This window comes from Dipodomys ordii, unplaced genomic scaffold (assembly GCF_000151885.1).
Source record: "Dipodomys ordii isolate 6190 unplaced genomic scaffold, Dord_2.0 Scaffold125, whole genome shotgun sequence".
Classification (NCBI taxonomy): Eukaryota; Metazoa; Chordata; class Mammalia; order Rodentia; family Heteromyidae; genus Dipodomys; species Dipodomys ordii.
This window is the reverse complement of record NW_012267341.1, coordinates 62,115-85,301: the sequence shown is the minus strand read 5'-3', so window position 1 is coordinate 85,301 and position 23,187 is coordinate 62,115. Positions and strand designations below refer to the sequence as shown.

General features: G+C 39.3%; 3 protein-coding genes across 3 annotated transcripts; 2 read left to right on the top strand and 1 right to left on the bottom strand.

The window, feature by feature from the left end:
* The first annotated feature begins 1,858 nt into the window (after positions 1–1,858).
* On the top strand, positions 1,859–6,788 carry LOC105996032 (olfactory receptor 140). Its single transcript, XM_013029969.1, has 2 exons — positions 1,859–1,927; positions 5,880–6,788. Exon 2 carries the CDS (start codon positions 5,880–5,882, stop codon positions 6,786–6,788), a length of 909 nt encoding a protein of 302 aa, XP_012885423.1. The 5' UTR covers positions 1,859–1,927.
* Positions 6,789–17,138: 10,350 nt separating this feature from the next.
* Positions 17,139–18,171, top strand: LOC105996010 (olfactory receptor 4C3). Its single transcript, XM_013029949.1, has one exon. It carries the CDS (start codon positions 17,200–17,202, stop codon positions 18,169–18,171), a length of 972 nt encoding a protein of 323 aa, XP_012885403.1. The 5' UTR covers positions 17,139–17,199.
* Positions 18,172–21,281: 3,110 nt separating this feature from the next.
* On the bottom strand, positions 21,282–22,202 carry LOC105996037 (olfactory receptor 4C45-like). Its single transcript, XM_013029975.1, has one exon. The coding sequence runs from the start codon at positions 22,200–22,202 to the stop codon at positions 21,282–21,284; it is 921 nt and encodes a 306-aa protein (XP_012885429.1).
* Between the last annotated feature and the right edge of the window lie 985 nt (positions 22,203–23,187).

The following is a 23,187-nucleotide window of genomic DNA, read 5'->3' as shown; positions in this document are numbered from 1 at the left end:
ACAACTCTCTCTCTCTTTCTCTCTCTCTCTCTCTCTCTCTCTCTCTCTCACACACACACACACACACACACACTTTCTCTTTCTGACTCCAGAGAGTCACCAAGAAGGCAGTGAGCAAGACACAGACCCCCTGCAGGTGAGTTTGGTGCTATAGTGGGTGCAATATGCAGAATGTTGGGATCCGTCTTTACAGATGTCAGCATTTCAATGGGTATTTCAGAAATCCTGCAGATTTTTTTTCTTGGTGCCAGTCTTGGGTTTGAATTCAGGGCCTGGGCGTTGTCTCTTAGGTTTTTTTCCTCAGGGCTGGTGCTCTACCACTAGAGCCACAGTTCCACTTTCAGCATTTTTTTGGTAGTTATTTGGAGATAAGAGTCTCATAGACTTTTTTGCCCACACTGGCTTTGAACTGAAAGCCTCAGATCTCAACCTCCTGAGTAGCTAGGATGACAGGCAGGAATCACTGGTGCCCAGCTACAGAACTTTTTAATTAGGGAAAATGTCTAAGTAAGAGACTACAACTGGACCTTATTCAAGTCTTTTAACTGCCAACCTGGTTGTGTAAGATTTTCTTCATTGTTGATATCTTATCTGTTAAATTTGAATTTTTCTGTTATTTCCCACATTAAGGAATGAGGCAACCTGTTTGACTCTTTGAGATGACTCTCAGTTTGCAGTTTGTCTCTGCTGATTGTTTTTTGTCTGCTGAATTTTGAGTCAAGTTTCCTATATCATATCTTATGCTTGTTATAATAAGGGTTTGAATCAAGAAAGGAGACAATAAGTGATAATGAATAACAACTTTACACCTTTCCTAGAGCATTCTGGTAGCCACAATTTGCTTAGAAATGTTCTCATCTGATCTTCTTTCTGATACTCTTTAATTGATTCACTAGTCCTTGGCATCCTTAGTCTTGGCATCCTTAGTTTACAAATGAAGAGAATGAAGTCAAACTGACTGAATGGAGGCGCTGAGAAACAATAGCTTGATGTCTATTTCTAAACGTCAGCATCCAGGAAATCTGAGAACATGCCATCAGGTCCAGACTCTGAGTACCAGCAAAATGTTACCCATCTGGACTTGTGATAAACTTCTTGTAATTTGTACATGTTCTCTCTTAATATCATAATCTAATTTCAGCTCCCTTTAAAAATATATTTTATTGTTATTGTAGAGGTGATCTACAGAGGGGTCACAGTTACCTGAGCCAGGTAATGAGTGTAATTCTTTTTATTTTATTTATTTTTTTTCCAGTTGTGGGGCCTGAACTCTGGGCCTGGGTGCTGTCCCTCAGTTCTTCAGCTCAAGGCTAGCACTCTACCACTTGAGCCATAGCGCCACTTCTGGCTTTTTTCTTTCTGCTTATGTGGTGCTGGGGAATCGAACCCAGGGCCTCATGCATGCAAGGCAAGCGCTCTACCACTGAGCCACCTTCCCAGCCCTGTAATTCTTTTTGAACCATGTCTTCCCTTCCTTCTTTCTCTCCCAGTTTTTCCCTCCCATCCTCACTCACAAGATGCACAGTTCATTTTCCACATAGTGTCAAGCGAGTACCCCTGTTGTATTTGTTCACCTTTTGTTCTGCCCTTTTTGTGCCTACTTTACCCTCCTAAAGACAAACTAACAAACAAGACAAAAGAAAATGAAGCAACAATATGAAATGAAGATGAAAATAGCAACAATAGCAACTGAAAAAATCTCATGTTTCCTTTTCTTGGGGTTCATTTAATAAAATATTATTTTGTAGGATCATATGTTCATGGCTATAGTTCAGCTCCCTTTTGCTTGAGAAGAATACAAGAAGGTAGATAGTACAGAATTTTCTAAAGTTCTTTCTCAAAAGGATTCCTCCTCCTCCTCCTCCTCCACTTCCTCCTCCTCTTCCTCCTCCTTTCTTCCTCTTCCTCCTCCTACTTCATAAATCAATGTACTGTTAACATTCCTCAGTGGTTTCTTCTGAGATTCTGCAGCTCTCTCTGTAAAGGTAATTCTTTGATCATTCTTTGTTCTTGACTCAGGATTATGGCTGGGGGCTGGAAGCATCAACAATGTTACTTAGTGTAATTGAAATCTATGAACTCTAGTCAGCAACTTTGGTGTCAGGGACTGGAGCACAGAGATAGACCAGGACATTTGAAAACTCAAAATAAAGGAGACTGAAGGTTAGGAGAGCTAGGATGGAGTAGTGAATGTGGCAGCATGTAGGGAGAGGTAGTAGAACATAGGTCCCAGGAGCCATTTGCAAGTGGGGGTGGGGATACATGGTAGCAGCTGCCAAGTATGGGTATGTAAGCATTGAACATGATTGTGTAGGATGAGGCACAGAGCACAGGGAGGTAAGTTTAGTATTTGTGAGTGAATTCCATGGGTGGATTGAGTTCCATGGACTGTGTGAGAATAGAGGCCAGCAGATTTCCTTCTTCTCTTTTTCTAATAGCTAGCCAGTGCCTGGTATGTTGTAAAGGAATGAAGGAATAATCTGAAGTCCCCATACCTCAACTCTGTTAGCAATGTGAGTTGCATTTTTGCTAGGAAGTGTTCTTTGCTGATCTATTCATAGTGTGGGACACCTTCAGGACAAAAACTGATTAGAAATAACCCAGGATGATGAAAACCCCAATCAAAATGTCTTAGGGGACACTCAGGCCATTTGGACAGATGTTTGAGGAGCCTGGCAGCTCAATCACTGCTGGAGTTGAAGTTGGGAACAGTCATGGGACTGAGCCCTTCACTTGTGGGGTCTATGCTAACTCTTTTTAAAGTTATCTTTAAGTAGTTGTACAAGGGGGTTACCATCCAACATGCCAGTTTATAAGTACAATGTAACCTTGATCAGTATTACCCCTTTTATCATCCTCCATGCTCCTTCCTGACCTTAACCCTTCTCTCAATTTTCCACGCTTCATAAGATACATTTTGAATGTTATAACTGAATCTCCCATTTCCTCTCTCCTTTTGTCTGCTTCCTCCCTTGGGCCTCTTCATCTGACTTCTCAAGTACCAGCTTCTTGGTATTCATTTTGTTGATCTGTGAGTTAGTTTCTTTAGGGAATTACACTTTTGAATTCTCCACTGCATATACCATACTTGGGTTAATGTGTATGTATACTTGCATATAATGCTGTATGTGTTTACTTCTATTTTATAGATTAGATCTACCTTCTACATATAAGAGAAAACATTTATTCACCCTTTGTCTCTTGGGGTCTGAATTACTTCACTTCATTTTATCAAGTGGATTTTTGGAAAAGAAAACTAGAAATGATAATTCAAGGGTCTCCTGTAGCCCCCAAATGGATGAGATGCCTTATTTAGATTTTGAACCCAGGACACTTAGACTGTAATAGATTTCCAAGTCAGAGTGGAGATTATAAAATGGCACCTTCTCATTATAATTTTTCTTCCTATAGGAATTTTCTTTAATCCTATCTACATATCATTGAAAGGAGAGGGAGATCAAGTGAGTAGAAGAATGGTCCAGATGACTTACTTACCAAGAATTCTGTTGTTCCTATCAGCCTGCCCTGTCATAGTGCAATAAAAATTCTGGTAAGAAACGATCAACTCCTCTAGATTTAGTTATTATGTTTTCTATCCTTTATTTCTTTTAAAATATGGTTTTTTTATCATTATTATTAAGGAATTATACAGAGGGGTTACAATTCCATATGTCAAGTAATGAGTTTGATTCTTCTTGGACAATGTCACCCTTTTCTTCGCTTTGTATATGGATTTTATTCAGTGTCCATTTCATCACGCACTGCCTAAGGACTGGCAATGTGGATTCTAAACACACAGAAGCCCTGCTCTCAAGATACTCCAAGTCTGAGGAAGGTATAAACAGAGCTAAACAACTCAGTGTAGTGTGGGGATGCGATCTGAGAGCTTTAGGAATATAGTTGAAAGTCTTGGAATAGGGAAAGAGATCATGTTTCTTCCAGAAATGAATGATACCTCAGCCCCGCTTTGTGTAAGAACAGAAGAATAGCACATAGAAAGCTACAACTGTGAGTACGGCTTGATCAGGGACAGCAGATGTGAGGTGGGGGAGCTGAAGAACAAGAGGGATACGTCAGCAGCTTCCTTGTAACGCTAGACTAACATGCTTAGACTTTATCCTGAAGGTAAAGAGAGACATTTGACTGTTTCAAACCGGGTGTGACATAAGTGGATGACTGAATACAAGGAAGTAGATTTTTTAAAAATCACAGTGACTGACATGTGGATGATTGAATGGGTGTTTGAGTGAGAGTCAAGGTAGAAGAATTCAATTCTGATACTGTTGGACAATAAGCTTATTTTGATAATGGACCTATGTCTAGTTCTGAGAAGAGTGGTTGAAGCATGGTCTGTGCTTGAAAAAGGTGTTCAGAATGTTTAGACTAATTCAAAACAAATGAAAACAAAGGTGTGGGTGGACGAATGTGAAATAGTAGAATTTTATAGGATGTGGTTACCAGTTTTGGCATTATGAGATGGACTAGTAAGGGGAAATGTGACTTTCATGCTTTTGGTAGAGCATGGAGGAACTTTTGAAAGAGAAACAAAGGAGGAGGCTACAATGCTTGATAAGAAATATACTCATTATCTTGCCTATGTAATTGTAACCCCTCTGTACAGTATTTTCACAATAAATTAAAAAAAAGAAATGAGCTAGTGTGAGATGAGGGGTTCTGTTTTGTGGAGACTTCTATTTGCATTGAGAAGTACAGTTGGGAGTTAGAAGTATTGCTCTAAAACAGAAATCATGGGCAGGGCACTGGTGGCTCATGCCTGTAATCACTACTCAGGAGGCTGAGTTCTGAGGATCACTGTTCAAAGCCAGTTTGGGTAGGAAAGTCCATGAAACTCTTATCTCCAATAAAATCACCAGAAAACTGGAAGTGGTGCTGTGGCTCAAGTGGTAGAGTGCTAACCTTGAGAAAAGAGCTACAGGACAATGCCCAGGCCCAGAGTTTAAGCCCCATGACTGGAAAAAAAAGAAATCATGGAAAACATTAAGGAAGGTATTTTTCTCTCACTTGTTATTTAAATATTTGTTTTTGGTGGAACTGGGATTTGAACTCAGGGTCTTGTGCTTGCTAGGCAAGCTCTTTACCATTTGAGCTATTCCTCCAATACTTTTTGCTATAGTGACTTTTCAGATATAGTGTTATGCTATTTCCCCATCTGGCTTTGGATCATAATCTTTCTATCTATGCCCCTTGCATATCTGGATCATAGGCATGAGCTACCACACCCAGGCTATAAATGGTTATTCTTAATGAAAAAACTAATAAAAATAAATGAATATGCTTTTAAGTTGATAAATAATACTTATATATACTTATGTGGTATAGTGAGTTTTAAAAAAATTTCTAAGTTGTTCTGAATCTTTTTGATTGGCATATATAATAATAGTACATATCAATACAAGCATGCACTAGTCAAATTGGAGCAGTTAGCATTTTGTTTTTTTAATTTCTTGAAATTTGGAATCCTTAAGCTCTTCTTCTCTAGATACACATTTATTATCTTCTATATATAAAAATTATAAAGCATAGTCATTGCACTATTCTATTGAATACCATTGCAAAAACTCCATGAGGAAATTTTCTATTTGAAAACAAAGGATTATTATGAAAATAATTGTCAACAATCAAGAAATACATTATTTTGAGTTATTTATTTTGTCTTTTATTACCTCTGTGCTTAATTAAAATAACTAGTGATTACCTTAGAATGTGATTTGCAAGATTAGCAGGTTCTTTTGTATCCAGGATTTGGATTAATTATATTCCATAAATACTGATGGCTCCCAACTTCTTGGAAGGTTTTGAAAGAGGCAGTAACAAACCTTTGTTTTTTTTTTTAAATCTCTTTCTGCAGCTTATGATTCATGGACATTCCACGAAACATCACAGAATTTTTTCTGCTGGGACTTTCACAAAATCCTGAGGTGCAGAGAGTTTTATTTGTGTTATTTTTGGTTGTCTACCTGGTCTCTGTTGTAGGCAACCTACTCATCATGATCACTATTATCTTCAGCCCCACTCTCGGTTCCCCCATGTACTTTTTCCTCTCTGTTTTGTCCTTTATTGATACTTGCTATTCTTCCTGTATGACTCCCAAACTCATCACTGACTCCTTGTATGAGGGTAGGGCCATCTCGTTCGAGAGCTGCTTGGCCCAGTTCTTTGTTGCTCATTTATTGGGAGGAACTGAGATCATTCTGCTCACGGTGATGGCCTATGACCGCTACGTGGCCATCTGTAAGCCCCTGCACTACACCACCATCATGACCAGACATCTTTGTGCCATGCTGGTGGGCGTGGCTTGGCTGGGGGGCTTCCTGCATTCATTGATCCAGCTCCTCCTGGTCCTTCAGCTGCCCTTCTGTGGGCCCAGTGTGATTGATCACTTCGTGTGTGACTTGTACCCTTTGCTGGAGCTCGCCTGCACGGACACCTATGTCATTGGTCTGCTGGTGGTTGCCAACAGCGGTGTGATCTGCCTGGTGAACTTCCTCATGCTGGCGGCATCGTACATAGTCATCCTGAGGTCTTTGAGGTCCCACAGCGCAGAGGGGAGGCGCAAGGCCCTGTCGACCTGCGGGGCCCACTTCACTGTGGTCGCCTTGTTCTTTGTGCCCTGCATATTCATTTACATGAGGCCGTCGTCTACTCTGCCCATAGATAAAATAGTGGCTGTGTTTTATTGTATTTTGACGCCCATGTTTAACCCCCTGATTTATACCTTGAGGAACGCAGAGGTGAAAAATGCCATGAAGAATTTCTGGAGAAAATGAGCAATCTCTGGAAGGAGGACACAGTTTATGGTAGGGAAGGAAATAATGAATCATTCTCAGGGAGAATTCATATGGTCTCAATGAAACAGAGACTGTTAAAAATCCAGAATGAAACTGCTATGAATATGTGAATTTATGCATGATCTATTCACTCCCTAAATTGTTAACCAGAAAAATTATTATATAAAACTTCACCTTCTTTGTAATAGCTTAACTAAACTATTAAAACCAGGACATTTGTCAAGATTCTTGCTATTGATTTTTCATTGTATATCATTGTGGCTAGAAAAAAATGCTCTATATGACTCTAATCTTATATTTGCCAAGATTTGCTTTGCAGCCTAATGATCTTCGCTGAAGAAAAATTATGACTTTGCTTAAGAAGAATGTATATTCTGTGCAGTTGCATGGAATACTCTGTGTAGGTCTGATTCATAGAATAATTTGAGGCAGGGATTGGATTCATTGATTTTCTGCCAAAATAATCTGTCCATATTTGCTGATGGAGAAGTTCCCTTACTAATACTTATGGTTTATATCTCCTTTCATATCTATTAGTATTTGCTTTATATAGTTAAGAATTTCAATTTTGGTTGCATGCATATTTGTAATTGCAACCTCTTGTTGACATTTCTTTCACAATATAATAGTCTTCTTTGTGTCTTTTTATAGGCATTGACTTAAGGAATAGTTATTAGGTCCCACAAGCCTGGGATGTCTTTTTCTATTCCATCACAAGTGTGTCTTTAAAGGTGAAATGAGCACACAGTTGAGTCTTTTTAAATCACTCTGACATTTAATGCTCTTTGATTGGAAAATTTAGTTCATTAACATTCAAAGGGACCATTGGAAAATGTACAATTATATAGAAATTACATAACATCATCTTGGACAACTAATGGGTCAAAGGAGAAATTAAAAATGATAACAAAAATGTCAAGAAAATTGGAAGAGAAGGCACCACATTCCAAAGCTTTTGATAGCTCAATTTGTAGGCATTTGTCTACATGGACCCAAAAGTGATTTGTATTTAGTAGAAGCCATACTTCAAGTTCTGGATTTCAATCTTTCCGTGGGCTAATGATATGCACTAGGATAGTATTTTTGATGCTAAATGGAAATAGAAATTTCAGCTCCTGGTCAGTCATGTGATCATGATGGTAAACAACTGATATTCTAAAGTCTACGGTGCTGCCAGTGTAGTTGGAAATTGTTTTGTGATTTCATATTCTACAATGGCCACACAATGCCCATCTCTACATATACACAAGGTATTAAATGCCTTATTTTTTGGTTCTGTTTTGTTTTTGTTTTTTGTCGGTCGTGGGGCCTGAACTCTGGGCCTGGGTGCTGCCCCTCAGCTCTTCAGCTCAAGGCTAGTGCTCTATCACTTGAGCCACAGAGTCACTTCTGGCTTTTTCTGTTTATGTGGTGCTGAGGAATTGAACCCAGGGCCTCATGCATGCAAGACAAGCACTCTACCACTGAGCCACCTTCCCAGCCCCTAAATGCCTTATTTTAAAACAGAATTTTTGTTAGAAAATCCAGCTATTATACATGTTCTAAGCATGTGTAAGCTAGGCTACTCAGAGTCATAGTGTTCATTTGACTAGGTGTTAAAGTACATTTTGACTTACAGTATTTTCAATTTATGATGGGTTTTTAGGTGTAATCCCATTATAAGTCAAGAAGAAACTTTAAATATATTTCAGATAATTTTGTATCCCACAAGTATTTATACAATTATTTTTCAATTAATAATAAAGACAAAATAAATATGTTTGAATTGTAAATAGGGATACCAAGATAGCCACAAACCAGGCCAAGAAACAGATGATTGTCCTTCCAAGATCTAGCCCATCTCTTCTTCATTTCTTTTCTTTTACTAGAAAACTTTTGTTTTCTTTATACTTTTAACATTTACTCTCCGAGTACATGTCTCTAGTTTCCCATATTAAAATTTATTTTTTTTTCAGTTCTGGGGTTTGAACTTTCAGTTCAAACTTATGTTCATTCAGTTAATTTTCTTAACTGCTGCTCTAGCTCCTGAGGTATACTTCAGGTTGGCCTTGAACAGTTATCCTCAGATCTCAGCCTCTGGAATAGGTTAGGTAGAATTACAGGCATGATCCACAAGTGACCAGCCTCTTCATTTTTTTGTTTTTAGGAGGTGGATACTGCTAATTTTAGAACACATGATCTGTGATGCTAGGAACCAACTTGATCTTATTCACCACAACAGGCATGCCATTTAGCAAGCCGCTGCCTTACATTTGCTGTGGCTTGCATAAATACTTGCTGAAAGATGGAAATATAGCACCATGATTCCAATTGAAGTGGTTTTGACTCTGATCCCTTTGCTCTTTTAGCACAATTGGTGCTCTTGATTCATTGTTCAGCAATTTCCCTAAAAACACTGACCCTTTGATATCAGACCCTGAAAAATCCTAACTCCCCTTTCTTCCAGACAGTTGGAGGGATTTCTCTCTAGATAGTCTATATTGGATGAATTTAAGAGGCAGAGTAGAAGTTACTTTCTTGAGAGACCAAACTGTGTTCACAGGGACTAATTAAATGATGGTTTCAACCTTGTTCCAACCTGTGGACATGGAAGAAATGGGTTCCAACTTTACTCCAGCAGGTGAAGTAAGGTGGGCTAGGAGGACTCTGCTTCAGAGAAATGCAGATGTCATCTTGTTTTCATGGTGGGGGAGGGTGATGTCCATCCCCCCTCAGGCGATAGCCATACCTGGATCCCTGGAGACAGGGGTGGGCACTTGGCTGACGGGTTACTGAACCTGTCAGTCCAGTGTCTGGGACTGGAAGTGTCCTGTGACCTTGACCCCTGCACAGACCCCATTTAGGCCTGGAGAATAGGCTCCGGGACACCATGCCATGTGTGTCTCCGTGACCTGTCTCCCACGTCATTTCTGGTGGTCATGGTATTCCAATTCAGCTCTCCATAGGAGCTGAATTGGTTTATTGGTATTCTTTTGGTTCTTTCTTTTTCTCTTAACCGTGTTAAGTGTATCTGGCGGCTGCAGACCTTTGTAACAACTGGCTGTGTGCAGACTGCTAACGTGTAATAAAGACTCCAAAATTCCATCTACCAAAATGTGGCCTCTGGGATAATTCACCTTACAACAGATAGAACAGCCCAGGCAAAAACTGGCCCACTTATAGAAAAATCAATGGTGTGATTTCATGTCCATAAAAAAAGGGCAATGAAGTAAAGAGGTCAGGCCTAGCCAGCGCTGGTTGGTAGGGTCTGGCCTCTTGTCTTCATGTTGGGGGAAGGAAATGCCCTGCTTCCCAGGTGATGGGCATGCTCAGATCCCTGGAGGCAGGGGCGGGCACTTGTCTGATAGGTTACTGGATCTGTCAGTCCAGTGCCTAGGTCTGGGAATTTCCTGTGGACCTGCCCCCTGCCCTGACTTATTTAGGCCCAGAGCAGCCTAGCAGCCAGGACACCATACCACGTGTATCTCCTTGATCATGTCCTGTGTCCTGTCTCCTGGCTCATCTCTGGTCATCATAGCATCCTAATTCAGCTTTCCATCCGAGCTGAATTGGTTTGTTAGTGTTGCTTTTGTTCTCTCTTTCCTCTCTGGCCTGTTTCCTAACTGTGTTAGGGGGCTGCAGGCTTTCATTACAATGGACATCCCGCAGACTGCTAGTGTTGTAATAAAGACCCCAATATTCCATCCTTCAAAATATGGCTTCTTGGATAATTCACTTTATAACACAGGCGAGGGGGAAATTAGCTTTCCCGCAGAGAGGCAGAGAGGATAGACGGACAATAATTCCTGTTGTCATTTCCACATTATAAATCGCCCCTTTCAGTGAAAGGAGAAAGATTTTTCAGAGACTAGCTTGATAAAAGTTATTCCCAGAAGGCAGATGAAACAAGCTAGCTATCTTTTCTCTGCAATACATCCAACATATCCCTTCCCCCAGTCCTGTCAAATATTATCCACAGTGCTTTTTTGACTTGCCAAAGTCAAATAGAAGCAGACAGTGGAAGGTGGTATTTTTATTTTACAGGGTACAGCCTAAGGCAATGAAGCAGCCATGTTCTAGTTTTGTTTTTGTTTCAGGTCACTCATGTGATGCTGGACCAACTTAGTCTCAAATTCAGCATTAAAATGAAGGCAACTGGAAGATGATTTTAAATGTTACTGTGTTCTTCAGCACATAAAAGAGAAGTGGAAGATGGAATGAATTCTTATAGTTGCTGGTAAATGAATGACTCCCTTTGAGGGTGTTCATCTAGTTCTACTGTAAGGAATTTTCAATCTAGATACATTTCTTTAATTGATAGCAAGTGTCAAGTGTAAGCTATGCTGCAATGTAGAAACAGTTTGAATCTTGTTTAAGATTTTAAAAACATGGAACTGAAACTTAGGGTTAGACTCCTGGATCTGGCCTCAATGACCCTTCCAGAAATCTTTCAGGTTCACTGCTCCATGATGTAAAAAAATTCTGGAGACCCACTTGATGTCCTCAAATCTGATGAATGTAAGTTTTCTTTTTTTCCCTTAATATATATTTTTTATTGCAAAGATACTGTACAGAGGGGTCACAGTTACATGAGCAAGGTAATGAGTCTGAAAGGTTAAAGTTTTGAGGCAGTGACCACTTGTTGCTTGTTTCTGTCTAGCAGAGTAACACGTGGTGGTAATCCAAACACCTGGTTGATTGTGTGCCTTTATAAGACCTGCAAATCCTTAGCTCAGGGCTCTCCTCCTGGGCTCCACTGTGTCAGAGTGTAGGATGAGGCCCGAGCTGCACCCCGTTTAAATAAAATAGCTGTAGAGTCTGACTCTCAGTGGTCTTCTTGGTGGGGGTCCTGCGACCTTGGCATAACAAGTCCATTTCCTATTAAGCATTGTTACACCCGCCTTTATTTTTCCCTGCCATCCCTTTCCCTTTCCTCTCCACCACCCCAACTCCTCTCTCCTCTCTCCAATCCCCCCTGCAAAGTTGTAAAGTTCGTTTCCAACATACTGTCTGGTACATCTCATTGTTACAATGGGTCATCCTGTATTTTATTTCAGCATTTTGTTATTTTCCTTTCCCTCCCCAAATTAGAAAAATGTATGTACAAGATTCAGGACACTGGAATCAAATACAGTGACAACAGGAGTTGTATCATGGGGGAAGAACATCAAAGAAACAGAAAATCACATAGTTGAATGTAAGTTTTCTATAACTTTATTTAGTCGGTTGTGGGGCTTGAACGCTGGGCTTGGGTGCTGTCCCTGTACTATTCAGCTCAAGGCAAGTGCTCTACCCTTTGAGCCACAGTGCCACTTCTGGTTTCCTAATGGTTTATTGGAGGTAAGAGTCTCATGGACTTTCCTGCCTGGATTGGCATTGAACCATGATTCTCAGATCTCAGCCTCCTGAGTAGCTAAGATTACAGGAGTGAGCCATCAATGCCCGGTTTCTATAACTTTTAAAATTATCTTTAAGTAGTTGTTCAAAGGTGTTGTCATTTAACAAAGTAGTTTAAGAATGCAATGTATCTTGATCAATGTCACCCTTTCCAACATTCTCACCCATCCCTCCCCTAACCACCCCTTCCTTCACTCTTCTTAATTTTGAAGGTTACATGTTGAAATCTAGACTGCATTTCCCCCCTCTTCTCCCTTTTATTTATCTACCCTTTTCCCCTTGGCCCCATGCCACCCCATTCAAGTGCTTACTTCCTGTGTTTCTTTTGCTTAACGTTGACTTTGCCTAAGGAAATCTCCCTTGAATGTACCATATTCCAGTGAATACATTTGTATACAGTTCCATACCACCCAACTTAGTTACTTATAGGTTTGTAAACTAAATCTAGCTTCCACATATAAGGGAAAACATGTATCCTTTGTCTCGCTGGTCCTGACTTTCATTCTTTCTAATGGAAGAATGAAATTCTATTGTGTATATATTATCACAATTTCATGATTCATATTCCATCTTTAGTCCATATTTTGGCTGTGGTCAATAGTGCTACAATGAATATGGCTTTACTAGATCTTGGTTTTTAATCTTGTGGATAATGCCCAGGGGTGGAATTGATTGATTGTAGGATAGTTTTTTTATTTTTATCTTTTTAAAAGTTTTTTTGTGAGAATACTGTACAGAGGAGGGTTACAATTACATGAGCAAGGTAATGAGTACATATTTCATCAAGCATTGTTGCCTCCTCCTTTGTTTTTCTCCTACCATCCCTGCCCTCCCATCTCCACGACTACACTTCCCCCCAAAGTTGTAAAGTTCATTTATCAACATAGCATCTTGTACATCTCATTGTTGAAATGGGTCCACCTGTATCCCTATTTAAACAATTTGTTTTTTCCCTTCCCCTCCCCAAATTATACCAACATCAAATACAGTGAAAACAGGGATTATCCCATGGGGGAGGGACATACAAAGCAACAAAAAAATCACCTTATAAATACGTTAGAAACAATAGCAAGAAAAAGAAAAACCACTTGTGTCCTTAGCCTAGGATTTTTTTTTTTGAGGAAACTCCACACTGTATTCCAAGCTGGTTGAACATGTTTACATTCCCAAAGTTACATTCCCACATCCTTACCAGCATTTGTTATCATTTGTTGTCTTGATAATGGTCATTCTAACTGAGTTGAGGTGGGATCTGTAATTCTGATTAAAAATCAAGTGAAAGGAAACGAAATCCAGCTGCAGGAAGAGTTGCTGTCCATGGTGCTGATGATGCACGGTGGAAGGGGATGCCCTCTACGGACTGTACCATCCAGCCTTTTATAGACATCTGTGTATAGCATTTTTCATAACCTATCTTTTTATAGTTTTATAGAAACATTAAGAAATTGACATATAGTAGTGGTGAATACTTCCCATTGTATAGATAACAGCATTGAGGCTTTAAAAAGTTGTCCATGGTCACCTGGAGAATAAATGGTAAAGGAATGATTTAAACCCAGATGTGTCTCAGTGACAGTATGAAACAGGGAAGCCCCTAGATCTTGTGACAAGTCTATATGGGTGCAGAATCCCAGCTCTACCTATTATTTTCTCTTTGTGATTCTGAAACTATGATAAAGGAGGAGGGGGAACAATGAGGCACTTGAGGCCAGCATGCACAGAAAAATTGTTAAATGTAATGTTTCACTTTCTTCCTGTGAAAAATGAAAATTAAAATGAAGCCTGCCTCATGGAAATGATGTGAGTTTTTATATATATTTGTTATTATAAAAATATTGTACAGAGGGTTACAGTTACATGAGTAAGGTAATGAGTACATTTCTTATCAAGCATTGTTACCTCCTCCTTTGCTTTTCCCTACACTCCCTTCCCATCTCCACAACTACACTCCACCCACACCCTTCCCCCCCACCTAAAGTTTGTTTTTCAACATAGCGTCTTGTACATCTTGTTGTAACAATCCTGTATCCCTATTTATTTTTTTCCCTTCCCATCCCCAAGCTAGATAAGTGTATATATAAGATGCAGGGCACCGACATCAAATACAGTGAAAACAGGGGTTATACCGTGGGTGAGGAACATACAAAGAAACAAAAAAAAATCAACAAATGTTTAAGCTCTCTAGCCATAAAAGAAATGCAAATCAAAACAACATTGAAATTCCACCTCACCCCAGTTATAATGGCTATAATCAAGAACTCTAATAACAACAGATGCTGGAGGGGATGTGGACTGCATTGTTGGTGGGAGTGTAAACTTGTTCAACCACTTTGGAAAGTAGTATGGAGGTTCTCAAAAACTCCGCATAGAGCTCCCTTATGACCCAGCAATCCCACTTTTGAGCATTTACCCAAATGATCACAAACAAGATCATACTAAAGCTACCAGCACAACTATGTTTATTGCAGCATTATTTACCATAGCTAAGATATGGAACCAACCCAGATGCCCCTCGGTAGATGAATGGATCTATCTATCTATCTATCTATCTATCTATCTATCTATCTATCTATCTATCTATCTATCTATCTATCTATCTATCTGATGGAATTCTATGCCTCCATCAGAAAGAATGACATTGCCCATTTGTTAAAAAGAGTTGAAAAAATTTATATTAAGCGAAGTAAGCCAGGCCCAAAGAAACATAGGTCCCATGGTTTCCCTTATTTGCAATAACTAGTATATGTCTGGGACAAGCAGAAAAGTTCATATATGACCAGATAAGATGATGTTAAGCTAAATGAACCCCAAGATAGGGACACAAGTGGTTTTTTTCTTTCTTGCTATTGTTCATAACGTATTTATAATGATGTGAGTTTTAAAGGAGCTCATACATGCAAAGTCGTTTGCAAAGTGCTTACAGGTGATTGATCACAATGATTAGGGCTTTATTACTGTGAGTCTGGCCTCCTGGCTAGAAAGTCCTGCTCTGAGAAAGTCTCTGTGACATTTAGCTCTTGAAAAACTGTGTTTTCCTTCTTGTAATAAGCTTGGAGAGAAGAGACAAAGAAGCTTTCTGATCAGCATAGGGTTTCTTAAATCGAAGTGTCCTTCCTTTCTTTGTAATGGTTCTTTTTTAGTTGTTGTATGAAGCATTCAACAAGTTGGAAGACTTGGCTATTTGATGACGGCTTTTGGAGTACATTGTGTATATACATGAAGAGCATAATGAAACCCATCAAAATGTTAGAAAGGAAGAGGGAGAGGCTTAAGGAAGTAACAAAGAGGGTGTGTTTGATCAAAATGTACTACTTGTTTGTGTGGAGCTATCACAGTGAAGCACCTATGTGCAATTAGTTTATGTGAATAAAGTAAAGGTCTATCTATCAAGGAAAAGGATAGGGATGGATGTGTTAGTGATATTTTTTCATTAAGCCAAAGTCAAACGATTAATTAAACAGCAGTCTAAACCTTCACAGAGTGAGACCAAAGGAGGATATTTTTGGAAGGGATCACAAGGGCTCAATAGCTATGAGCATATGAGCATATAAAATGATGCTTATTGAAATGAACTCAAAGAACTGGAAAAAAGAGTTTTTTTATTGCATTGTTTATGGTTCTTTTCCCCACTTTGGTTTATTTCCCTTTGCTAATGTTTCTGATTCCTGAGCCCTTTGTTTTATATATAAGTTTAACTGATTTGGGGAGGGGATGGGGAAGCATAGAAATGGTGGGAAAAAGGGTGAACCAATTCAGCAGTGATACTCACTATGTTGGAAATAAACTATACAACTTTGGGGGATGGGGAATGGGAGGGGAAAAACTGGTAGAAAATGAGAGAGGAGGCGACACTGTTCCAAAAGAAATGTACTCATTAGTTGATTTATATAACTGTAACCTTTCTGCACATCACCTTTACAATAAAATTAAAAAAAAGAAAACCAAAGTCAAGATAAGTACAGGTATTGCAATAAAATTATGAGGCAAATGAAAGGTATGTATATGCATTCTACCACATGAGTTCTTAATTTATAGCTCTTATGATAGGGTATCTGCTCTTTCTGAACTAGTAGCTTCCCTTAAAGAACCAAAGAAATGAATCATGTAGAAGAATGATGCTCATTGATGTTCACCAATTCATTAAAATAATTATTACCTGGGGCTGGGAAGGTGGCTCAGTGGTAGAGCACTTGCCTTGCATGCATGAGGCCCTGGGTTCGATTCCTCAGCATCATATAAGCAAAAAAAAAGCCAGAAGTGGCTCTGTGGCTCAAGTGGTAGAGCGTAGCCTTGAGCTGAAGAGCTGAGGGACAGCGCTCAGGCACAGAGTTCAGGCCCCATGACCGGACCCCCCACCCCTTATTACCTTTAAGTAGCTGTACAAAAGAGTTACTACATAACAAACAATTAATGAATATGATGTATCTTGATTAAGGTCACCCCTTTCAGTATTCTCACCCATCCCTCACAACTTATCCTTTCCCTCACTTTTCTTAATTTTGTAGAATATACACTGAATTCTTGAGTGTGTTCTCCCCATCTTCTCCTCTCCAATACTCTACCCATCTCCCCTTGACCCCACCTTTCCCCTTCCAAGTACTCATTTCCTGGTGTTTATTTAGGTAAACTTTGCCTTTGCAAAAATTACAATATTTGAGTTCTCCTTTGAGGCTACCAAATTCCCTTTATCTTTTGTATTGTGTCTTCCCTGTAGACTAAACAACTAGTGATCTTTAGCTAGAAGGATTTCACCCAGGTCAGGGAAAATGAAACTCAGATATACATAAAATGTATACAGCAGTGTGTGTGTGTGTGTGTGTGTGTGTGTGTGTGTGTGCATAGTAAATTAGGTTGGCTTGCTAGCATGATTCTGGCCATAGCATGGGCACACAGCAGAGGAAAATGACCAAGAGAAGTGGAGCAGTTGAAGGCCTCTGGAACAAATCCTCTGATTTATGTTTATTTTGATTTTATAGGCAACCTCCTACTTGCATTCTCAGCATCCTCAGAGTCCATGGAAACATCATACAACATTACAGAATTTTTCATGCTTGGACTCTCACAGAAGCCAGGGGTACAAAGAGTTTTCTTTGTGGTCTTTCTGGTTATCTATGTGATCACAGTTTGTGGCAACATGCTCATTGTGGTCACCATTACCTTCAGCGCCGTCCTGGCTTCCCCTATGTATTTTTTTCTGGCCAACCTCTCCATTATTGACACATTTTATTCTTCTTCTTTGGCTCCTAAACTCATCGCTGATTCCTTGTATGAGGGGACAACCATTTCTTATGACAGCTGCATGGCTCAGCTCTTTGGAGCCCATTTTTTGGGTGGTGTTGAGATCATTCTGCTCACGGTGATGGCCTATGACCGCTACGTGGCCATCTGTAAGCCCCTGCACTACACCACCATCATGACCAGACATCTGTGTGCCATGCTGGTGGGCGTGGCTTGGCTGGGGGGCTTCCTGCATTCATTGATCCAGCTCCTCCTGGTCCTTCAGCTGCCCTTCTGTGGGCCCAGTGTGATTGATCACTTCGTGTGTGACTTGTACCCTTTGCTGGAGCTCGCCTGCACGGACACCTATGTCATTGGTCTGCTGGTGGTTGCCAACAGCGGTGTGATCTGCCTGCTGAACTTCCTCATGCTGGCGGCATCGTACGTCGTCATCCTGCGGTCTTTGAGGTCCCACAGCGCTGAGGGGAGGCGCAAGGCCCTGTCGACCTGCGGGGCCCACTTCACTGTGGTCGCCTTGTTCTTTGTGCCCTGTGTGTTTAGTTATATGCGTCCATCCATTACTTTATCTATAGACAAAAGCATGGCGGTGTTTTATGGTATCCTGACACCTATGCTGAATCCCCTCATTTATACTCTGAGAAATGAAGAGGTGAAAAATGCCATGAGAAAGATTTTTCATGCAGTAGGAAATTGCAGCTGGATAATGAATGGTAAAGCAGGAACGCAAAGCAATGCTTCCTGTAGATGAAACTCCAAAGACTTACGGTTTTACTCACACTTATTGTCTTATTCCATCGAATCCATCCTTTCATGTCGAAAGACGTTTATAAGTTATAGTTTACTCAGTTTCCCCCCTTGACTTGTATATCTTTATAATAAAATAACTGTATGGAATATGTATGGCCTGATTTATTCATATCTGAGACATGAGTTAATTGGTCAGTGGTTAATGGATCAATAAGTTATCTAGTTTTGGAGCTCAAAATCAGTATCCACAAAAACTTTTACTATCTTTAAGTAGTTGTACAAGGGGGTTTCAATTCAATGTGAATTTGTGCTATACTGGCCCAATGAAACATCTATTCTAGGATGATAGTCCAACCTAATACTACTACTACTCATGAGAAGATGACATTTATGAAATATTTTGAAGTGAACTGGGAACAGGGCAGAGGTTGAGTCTCATGTGATCATGGCTAGTGAAGGACAAGTGGTTGTGTCCTTCTTTTAAAATTTATTTTCTATTTTTCTGCATTTTTAATTTTTTAAATGTATGCACATTGTTACAGGTATTTTTTCCAATCTGTTACAGTAATACAGTGACAATAACAATGAAAGTAATAACAATAGTTCTTCTTGTAAGATGGTTATTGAAACTTTTGTATTTGTTCCAACTATTATGCTGTGATTTAAGTATTTCAGGAACTGCAGCTCCGAGCATCCTTGATCCATTGATGAGATCCCTGAAGTTTGTTCAGTGTTTGGGTATTTGTCACTATTTTATATCTAACACATAACTTCTATTTGGAAAATTTAATCATCACTGTTAAGAAGGTACATAATGTTACTTTGTTTTTACCGGTGAATCTAGTAGAGAGTTTAAATAACCTCTCCTAGTTTTTCACTACTCCTGGAGACAATATGAGAAGTTAGGTTTATCTGAGCCACAGTTCTTGCTCTATGCTTCAAAGCATCTATTTTTGTATCTTTTAGTATTTCACCGCACTCATGGCTTGGATTCTTTTCTGTGATCCTAATCTGTGATTGTTCTCATCCAATGTATTCAGCACCACAGGCAATTTCTTTCTACAGCAGTTTTGTTTGTAGAGCCAATACTTTCTTTGCCATTTGTAATACCCAACATGCTTTTAGTTTTTAAGAGAATTATCTCATTATTGAAAATAGTTGTACAATGGATTTTTATTTCAACACAACAATGTATGAGTTCCACCTATCTTGATTGGTGTCATCCCATTCATCATTCTCCCCTCCCTCATGGATCCCAGCCCCACCCATCCCCTCAAGTTATCTGGTTCCATTTTTACATACATGCATTGAATATTATGACCTTCACCTGATTGGATTTATCAGTTATGTTTCTTTTGCCCTGGCCACATTTTCTTCCAATTCTTCTTGTACATAACTGACTACCAGAAGGAATGGTCGAAATGTCAGTGTAAAAGCATGTTTTTGTAAAAAATATTTTTTTCTACGTGATTGTGCCAAATAAGCGTTTTCTTGCTACAGTAAGAGAACTCAATCTTTGGGAGATAAATGTATGTTCTGATGAGCATTATTCTTGGAGACTTTTCTTACTGTGTCACACTCCCTTATTTATAGTTGTTTTTGAGAAAAAAAATAAATCATTCTGGCTACAAGGAGAATGCCAGGTGTTAAGAACGTTGCTTTTGAACTACTTTATATCCATAATTAGGACAAAAACTGTGAGCCCTTAGTATTCTTTCCCTCATGGAACTTGCCTCACAAAATTATTAGGTTATCTTTATTTTTTATTTTTGTTTTAAGAAGGTACACATTGTAAGAACTCATAAAAGCATCAGGGGCACTTGGTACTGCTTCTAGTCTGAATAAGTATGTTAGCTCAGCCTGTATATGGGCTGCTAACAGAAGCAAGTGTGCAAATTAGCAATTAATAAGGAAAGGTTTCTATATTCACAATGGAATATGTATTCAGTCATAACAAGAATGAAATCTTGTCATTTGTGGCAACAAAGATGGAATGGAGGATTTTACCTTAGGAAGCCAGGCATAGAAAGGCAAATACTGCATGTTTTCACCATATATTGGAGCTAAAAAGTTAATTTTTTTTGTTGGTCATGGGGTTTGTATACTGAGCCTAGGTGTTGTCCCTCAGCTCTTCAGCTCAAGGCTAGTGCTCTACCACTTGAGCCACAGTGCCACTTCTGGTTTTCTGGTTGTTTATTGGAGATAAGAATCTCATGGACTTTCTTGCCTACACTGGTTTTGAACCGTGATCCTCAGATCTCAGCCTCCTTAGTAGCTTGGATTATAAACGTGAGCCACCAGCATCCGGTTCTAAAAAGTTAACTTTTTATAGAATTTGAAAGCAGAGTAATGATATCTGAATGCTAGGTAGACGAGTAGGTATAGGGAAAATAATAATTACTGTAACACATTTATAAAGGAGGCATAAATTGTAACTTGAATAAGAGAGTGAATTCGTCAACAATAATTCAATGTGTATCTTCTAAAAAAATGGAGAGTTTAAAGATTTCAAAAACAAAGAATTAGTGGGGTTTAAGAGGATAGAACCTGTATGAGAGCCACCCTGTATGAGAACTAAGTCTGATTTATGTATATTGGAGTATGACACACCACATAAAATTTAATACATATTGATTACTAAATTTCTTTTTTATCTTTCTTCCTTTATTTCATTTTCAAATTTTTTTAGTATATATATTTATTGTAAAGATACTGTACAGAGGGGTTACAGTTACATGAGTAAGGTAATGAGTACATCGAGCATTGTTACTCCTCCTTTGTTTTTCCCCTACTATCCCTTCCCTCCATACCTTTCCATTTTCCTCCCTTCCTTCCCCCATGTTGTAAAGTTCATTTTCAACATAGTGTCTTGTACATCTCATTGTTACGATGGGTCAACCTGTATCCTTATTTAAGCATTTTGTTTATTCCCTTCCTCTCCTCAAATTAGAAAAAATGTATATATAAGATGCAGGGCACTGGAATCAAATATAATAAAAATAGGGATTGTACCATGGGGGAAGAACATACAAAAGAAGCAAAATAATCACATAGTACATTATAAGACTAAATTTCTATAAATATGCTTGCCTAAATGCACAATCACAAGATTTATTTATCATCAGCTTTTTTTATTTGACTCCAGAGCTTCTTCATAGCTCTTTTAACTTCCTCATTCCTGAGGGTGTAGATTAAAGGGTTCAACATAGGAGTGACTAGGGTGCAAAACACAGTCACAGCTTTGTCAGTGGGGAAGGAAACCGTGGGCCTTATATACAGGTAGGAACAAGGTACGAAGAATAAGATGACCACAGTGATGTGAGAGGCACAGGTGGACAGGGCTTTGCGACGTCCCTCAGAACTGTGATTCCTCAGGGAGCGCAAGATGATGACATAAGAAGCAATTAGCATAGAAAAAATGAGCAAACACAGTGAGCCACTGTTGGCAGTGATCAGAGGTCCCAAAGCGTGAGTGTCAGTGCAGGCCAACTTCAGCAGTGGTATTAAATCACACATGAAGTGGTCAATGATATTGGGGCCACAGAAGGGCAACTGGGAGATAAATATAACTTGTATCCCTCCATGAATAAACCCCAATACTCCAGCTGCCCCTACCAGCAAAAGACACATGGGGTGACTCATGATGGTGGCGTAGTGCAAGGGTTTGCAGATGGCCACATAGCGGTCAAAGGCCATGGCAATGAGCAAGATGATCTCTGCTGCACCAAAGAAGTGTTCAACAAAGAGCTGGGTCATGCAGCTATTGAAGGAGATGGTGTTCTTCTGGGATACTGAGTCCAGGATCATTTTGGGAGCAATGGAAGTCGAGTATAGAACATCTATAAGAGACAAGTAGTACAGGAAAAAGTACATGGGACACCCCAGGGCTGGGCTGACGAAGATGGTGACTGAGATGAATGTGTTACCTGCCAGTGTGACCAAATAGATGATTAAACACACAGCAAACAAGAGCTTCTGGAGTTCTGGATCTTGGGTGAGGCCCAGCAGGATGAATTCTGTCACATTGTTCATCCTTTCTGTGAATTTAGATTGGGTTGTGGACATATGATTCACCTGAAAAGAAAAAAGAAATCAACACTTCTAGGTGATTATCCTTTGAGTTTAATAGAAAATTACTTTGTCACCTGTTTTGTTGTGGTCTATGAAATTGATGGAGCCACACTTTTGCACTTTTGCTCACCTGCATCATTTCAAGTTTTTTTTTTAAATAAGTTTTTTTATTGTGAAAATACTGTACAGAGGGGTTACAATTGCATGAGCAAGGTAATAAAGTACATTTCTTAGCAAGCATTGTTGCCTCCTCCTTTTTTCCCCCTACTATCCCTGCCCTCCCATCTCCATGACTATACTCCCTCCTCCCCAAGTTGTAAAATTCGTTTTTCGACATAACATCTTGTACATCTCATTGTTGCAATAGGTCTACCTGTATCCCTATTTAAACAATTTGTTTTTCCCTTTCCCTCCCCCAAATTATACCAACATGAAATACAATGAAAACAGGGGTTATACTGTGGGGGAGGGACATGCAAAGCAACAAAAAAATCACCTTATAAATACACTAGAAACAATAGCAAGAAAGAAAAAACTTGTGTCCTTATCTTGGGCCAATCTAGATGCCCCTCAGTAGATGAAAGGATCAAGAAAATGTAGTATATATACACAATGGAATTCTATGCCTCCATCAGAAAGAATGACATTGCCCCATTTGTCAGGAAATGGAAAGACTTGGAACAAATTATATTAAGTGAAGTAAGCCAGGCCCAAAGAAACATAGGTTCTATGGTTTCCTTTATTTGCAATACCTAGTACATGTCTGAGACAAGCAGAAAAGTTCAGATAAGATGATGTTAGGCCAAATGAACCTCAAGGTTGTTTTAATGAAGAACAGAAGGAAGCCAGTTAGTGATCCTAGTTGTATTGTTAATGTAATCCTAATAATATTTTAGAAGAAACAGTAAAAGAAAGTAGCATCTTGAGTCTTGACTTATGGCTAGCT